This window comes from Lynx canadensis, chromosome C2 (genome assembly GCF_007474595.2).
Source record: "Lynx canadensis isolate LIC74 chromosome C2, mLynCan4.pri.v2, whole genome shotgun sequence".
Classification (NCBI taxonomy): Eukaryota; Metazoa; Chordata; class Mammalia; order Carnivora; family Felidae; genus Lynx; species Lynx canadensis.
Genome location: NC_044311.2, coordinates 91,613,207 through 91,619,257, shown reverse-complemented (window position 1 = coordinate 91,619,257; position 6,051 = coordinate 91,613,207). Strand labels below are relative to the sequence as shown.

Here is a 6,051-nt window from a genome sequence, read left to right as displayed (position 1 = left end):
CGCCGTGCCTCGTCTTTTGCAACGCTTTGAGAGTCACAGGGAAGTTATAAGAAATGCTGCTCTTACTCTCAGAGTTTATATCTGGTCAAGGAAGCAAAGCATTCACAGAAAACACATAAAAGAATGTTGTAGAACAGCATTCATGTTTGAAATAGGTAGGCACTTGCATCTACTATGGTAAAGGAATTTGTGGTAAAAGTAATTTGGTATGGGGTGAAGTAATCTAGAAAGGTTTAATGAGAAAAGTGATTTTTATGTGGGTTTTGAAGGGTAAAATTGAAAAAGAAACTCACTTCTACATCACCCATCGCACTTAAACCTGGGGTTTGCATACAGATATTCAAATAAGCATTGATCAGTTGAACAATGGAACAGAATCAGTCACGGGAAAGGCAAGCCATGGAAGGAGAAAGTTTCAGACGTTGTTTAGGGGAGTGGGGTCTGAGCTAACTAGCAGAAAAAAGTCTGAAAGAACTAGATACTACTACCAGATGTTGGAAGATTTTTGTGGCATTTTGTATTACTGTTCAAGATTTGCTGCCCCTCCTTCCTTTCCTTCTTGAAGCCAGACTTGCTCAGGTGACTGATTTTGGCCAATTAAATGTGAGAAGTGAAATACATCACTTTCTGGTGGAGACTTTAAGACCAGTGCAAGCTTTGCCATGCTTTTCTGCCCCCTGCTCACCAAGGCGAAGGGCAGTTCTCCAGTGGCTCCTCTGGCAGCCTGGGTCCCCAGCTGAGAATGATGACAACACAAGTAGACTAAACAGTAATCTTTGCTGTTTTAGCTCCTAAAAATTGGTGTTCGTTACTGTATCTGACCTAGTCTCTCCTAACCCTGATGATATGGAGTTCTAACCTGATTTGCTCAGTTTTGAGTTTCCCAACAGACTCAAACAGAGACTAGATGAAAGTGGTCTAAGATATAGTGGAGGTGATTTCTGCATTAGAAATAATAAGACCTTAGTCACTCTTAAGAATTCTATGTCAGTTTGGTGGGTGGTGGTGGTAGTGTATTTCTCTCTCCTACTTCACGACCTATTTATTATGGCAGCACCAAAATCATTTCAAGGAAAAGATCATTTGTAGAAGGGGAAAAGATCTTTTAGATCATTTGGGATCCTAATTCAGTGTCAAAAATGGGAATGATCAGACCAAATACTGTGGCACACCATCCAGGTACAGTTCTAACCCTATCACTCTTTAGCAAAGTCTCAAATTCATTTCTTCTTCTTCTTTTTTAAGTTTATTTATTTTGGGAGAGAGAGGGAAAGTGAGCATGAGCAGAGGAGGGGCAGAGGGAGGGAGAGAATCCCAAGTAGGCTCTGCACTCTAGCTCTATCCCACGAACCATAGGATTATGACCCGAGCCGAAATCAAGAACCGGTCATTTAACTGACTGAGCCACCCAGGTTGCCCCCAAGTTCATTTCTAATGAGAGACAGTGAGATGGAGCACACAAATAAATAGCATGGACTTTCAAGCCATAAAATCTTGGTTTGATTCACTCATTGTACTTTAATAAAGTTAGCTTTTCCTAAGCAGCAACTTAATATAAAAATAACATAGTAGGGGTGCCTGGGTGGCTCTGTTGATTAAGCGTCTGACTTCAGTTCAGATCATGATCTCATGGTTTAGGAGTTTGGGCCCCACATAGGGCTTCATGCTGACAGCATACAGCCTGCTTGGGATTCTCTCTCTCCCTCTCTGCTCCTCCCCTACTCTCTTTCAAAATAAATAAACTTAAAAACCTGTAACATAGCAATGCTTATTCTGCTATACCCTCTTAGATTTCTCTTCCCCCGACTCCCATTCATAGGGATCCTTAAGGGCCTAATGTTTTCACTATACCCCAGATAAGTATTCTCTCAGGCCCAGGCATGAGCTGCATGAATCTCAGGCCCTAAGGCCCAGTTTGTTTGGTTCAACACTAGAATGAATTTCCTCACTCCGCTTCATCACCCTGGAGTCTAGAGGCTAAGGCCAGAATGATACATGCAGCCATTACTGATGCTGGCCAAGGAGAAGGAAGCCTAAACAGGTAGAGCTTACTACCCCTGGATCCACTCCTGGCTGCCCAACCCTCTGTCTCCTATCTACCCTTCCTTGCCCAGCATGCAAGCACATGTACATAAGCACCTGTGTCTACATAAATTCATACACATGTACACACCACCACCAGTTTTGATTCTGAAAATAATTTTATTATTTTACAATTGTTCAGGAAAGTTCCTGGGTTGCCATGACCAAGATTTGGTCACCAAAGAACAAAGGATCACAGCAGATCAATCAGTCCACCAGTTTTCTCTCTTCTTTGGGTGGTGAGAGCAGGCAGGGAACATATCATGTGCATAATGAGAAACTAACCAGCAGGTAAGGGTGGGGGAAGGGGAGGCAAGGAACAGGCACAAATGGAATTCAATCCTGGCTGCCATTCTCAGGCTTAGACTTAGATATCTTGTCTTCTCTATATTCGCCCTCCACTTTCCTCAGCTCTGTTACCACAGAGGGCAGATGACTATGGGCTGAGAAACTGGGCTAACTATCACCAACAGCAGAGTAGCTTCGTACAACCAGAGGCTAGGAGTGGTCATCAGACCAGTCAGATCTCCCTGGTGGGAGTCAATGCCTCACCTAGGATTAGCTCCTAGTATACTGCTTTAGGGTCTACACTCAAGGCATATCCAGACAACATCAGAATGACAAGAATCTGATCTCCACTGTCTATAGCCAATTCTTCCTTTCAATGAAAGGAAAGGCATGGGCCATTTAATACCTCAGTATATATGTGATCAAGGGCACACACATAGGATTCTATCCCTATAGTCCAGGACCTCAAATCTAACTCCAGTTATGTCTGAACAACCAGGGAAGGAGTCAGTGTCCTACCCTGTGATTGGTCAACTGAAACCCTGGGGAGTTCTTCAGTTCCCACCCTATTTTGCAAGAGACCTAACCAGCTATTCTATGAGATACTGTTCCCCAAAACTTTGTTAATGGCGGGTCCACCTTCCCTCTGAAGCAGGAGAAAATATAAGGTAACTGAGGCAAAGAAAGTATCAATCAAAATGATACTAGACTTCAGATTATTAGGTTTATTATAACCATATTCTAAGCTGAAAGACATTCCTCATCATCCTTCACAGGACCACAAAAAATCAGGGCCCTGCAAAACCTGAACAAATACCAGGTTCAACAACCGACTGTGGGGCCTCTTCAGATTATGCAGAAGTGTTCCGACCCCGGGCAGGAGAAGAAAGCAGACCCGCTGGTCCCTGCAGCTCTGCCCTGGGCTGACATCCACCTCTGTTTGTGCAGGCACTTTCTGTGGAGAGTTGGAGAGAAGACCTGTAAGTGGGAAGACTGTTCCACTAGCAAAATTGATGGTTTGGATGTTAGAGATGAGGGAATTCCAAGTTCTGAGGGGAGTAGTCACAAAGGTGAGAACTCAGTTTATAGATGGCCTGTGAAACACAGAATGAGTAGGACGTGAACCATCAGAAAGTAGATGGCTGCTAGCAGTGGCACTCGGGTCCGGGAATGACAGAGTGAGCGCAGGACCCGCTTCCATCCAGCACCACTCCGGGTCTGAAAGAAAAATTGGAAAGTCAGAGAGGTTTGCCCTACAGGGATATGTCCCTTTCCCTTCTCCCAACATTGCAGGAAAGAGGTATCCCGAGAGAAAGCTCCTTCAGGGTCACTTGGCCAACTCCACTAGGTTCCTCTCACCTTCCATACCCTTCTAGTCTTAGATCCATCAGGTACTCAGTGCCTGGACTTCCACCTTCCTTTTCCTTGACTCCTTGCCCTCAATGCAGCCAGCCCTGTCTGACAGCTTAGTACCCTCTCCTTAGTTTCTCCCCTTCTTACCCTTCGACAGCTGCTGCTTGTAAGATCTATTAACAGTGCCTGCTCCTGAGTGCCACAGGAGCCAATGATAGGAGACCGTGCAGAGTCCCATTCACTGTGCTCCAACCTGTGTTGAGGGAAAAAAAGAGACATGGCTTGGTTTATAGCACAAGCAGCTGATGAGGTGAAGTCTTCCCAGACATCCTGCTGTGTGATGTAGCACGACAGACTTGCAGCAAAGGCTGCTACTATAGTTCCTGTCCCTACACAAGCAGTGTGTGTGCAGGCAGATCGGTTTCTTTCAGCAGCAGTAAATGGTGAGGATAACTACCAGGAATTAATTGCCTACTATGTATCAGATGCTGGACTGGGTGCTGTACATATATTTAATCCTCAGGTTAGAGGTTGGTGTTACTATCTTCAAAGTAATGTTGTCTTGTCCATGGTGGCACAGTCAGTAACAGGCCAAGCCAGAATTCAAAACCCAGGTTTGTCTCTAAACCTCATGTCTGTTTTTTGTTTATTTTTTTTTCCAATACACCAGAGAAACTCATTAAATTGTTTTTTCATTTACCAAAGACTAATTAGGCAAAAGCATCCAAGAAAGATTTTTGTGAGGTTCTTAGAATTAAACTGAACTGCCAGCCTCTACTGCTTCTTCATTTTTTGCTGATTTAATACTGGCACTGCTCTATGTAATAAAGAAGCTGCCTTTTTCCATTCAATGGTTTCTCAAAAAACATGAACTGCATCAAAGGGGCTGCGGTAACATAGCACATTTGAACAAACATTTGCCTATAGGTATGCACTTTTTAATCATGGTGGGAAGGATGGAACTCTCCACTCCTCCATATGAAGGGATGTCCATTAGTCTAACACTCCTGGCCTCTCATTGCAGGTCACCGAATTTTCTCCTGGAAAGAAAGAATATTTTAATCTGATTTGTGAGTCTGGAAGGAGAAACTGAGTGAGTACAGTCTAGCTCCATCATGCCAGTTTTCCTGTGAGTCAGGCTGACTGCACAGTACACCTTCTGCGTCTGTTCCTCCAGATGATAAGCTTTTCAGGGACAGCCCTGACCTGGAACAGCAAAGTCTGGCACTATGCAGGTCAGTATGTCAGCTTCTGTAGGCTAGGCCGAGGAAAAATGAAATGTTTGTAAATATTGGTGAACCAAACAGCATTGGCTGCTTTTAAATAACAAGTCCACTGGGGGTGCGTGGGTGGCTCAGTTTGCTAAGCGTCCAACTCTTGATTTCAACTCAGGTCATGATCTCATGGTTTGTGGGTTCGGGGCCCCGCATTGGGCTCCATGCTGGCAGTGCAGAGCCTGCTTGGGATTCTCTCTCTCCCTCTCTCTGCTCCTCTCCCACTCACTCACTCTTTCTCAAAATAAATTTCTTTAAAAAGAAATAACAAGTGCGCTTAGTTCCACATACACTACACAGTACATGTGAAAGAAGCTCTAACATGGCAGAGTGTGGGGCCTAGGCAGGCTGCACTTGATCAGCTGCCTACATCTGCATTCTGCATCAGGGCCGAAGAGGACACTGTGGAAGGGCTGAGCTTAGACTAATGTAGCTTATCTTGACCCCAAACTTCACTGCAGCACCCATCTCAAGATGGGATTAGATCCTAATTATTCCCAAGTCTGGCCACTGAAGTGTACCCAGTGTAATCAGAAAGGATGAGAAGTGAACAGAGGTTATCTCCCTCAGTCCTTTACCGCCGGATCTGCTCCTCAGCCACAGAAAGGGCAGTCTCAGCAGCCACTCTTTGGTCTCGTTCTTCTTCCAGCAGCTTCCGCAATTCGCTCATCTCTCGTTTAGTGTTGCACAGCTGCTGCTGGGCTTCAGAAAAGCTTCAAAATAAAAGGACATCAAACAGCATCAGTAGGTGCAGAACATAGTTGCTGACACAAGGGATTCAAAGCCTTCGTAAGATTATAAAGCAGGAAAATGTATAGACGTTTATACAAACAAAAAATAGGAAGGGGAAAAGATTTTTTTAAAAAAAGAACATTTTAAAAGTGTAGCTGTTGAAATAAGTTGCAGAGAATGCCTTAGAGATTTTAGAGATTGACTGCATATCTTTCATTTGAATACCACAGGATTAGTGGTGTGTGTGTGTGTGTGTGTGTGTGCGCGCGCAGGTGTGCGCGCAGGTGTGCTCCCATTGCCTGACAAACTTTCAACTTCACAA

At 44.4% G+C, this 6,051-nt stretch overlaps 1 protein-coding gene across 4 annotated transcripts in view; it reads right to left on the bottom strand.

Annotated features, from left to right (window-relative positions):
• Positions 1-2,182: 2,182 nt before the first annotated feature.
• Positions 2,183-6,051, bottom strand: part of GOLGB1 (golgin B1) — an 89,492-nt gene continuing 85,623 nt past the window's right edge. For all 4 annotated transcript variants that reach the window (XM_030329454.2, XM_030329451.1, XM_030329452.1 and 1 more), the window contains 3 exons: positions 5,576-5,710; positions 3,871-3,976; positions 2,183-3,588 (listed from right to left, as the gene is read on the bottom strand). In XM_030329454.2, coding sequence (XP_030185314.1) covers positions 3,454-3,588; positions 3,871-3,976; positions 5,576-5,710 — 376 coding nt within the window. In that variant the 3' untranslated portion in view covers positions 2,183-3,453. The remainder of the gene's footprint in view (positions 3,589-3,870; positions 3,977-5,575; positions 5,711-6,051) is intronic.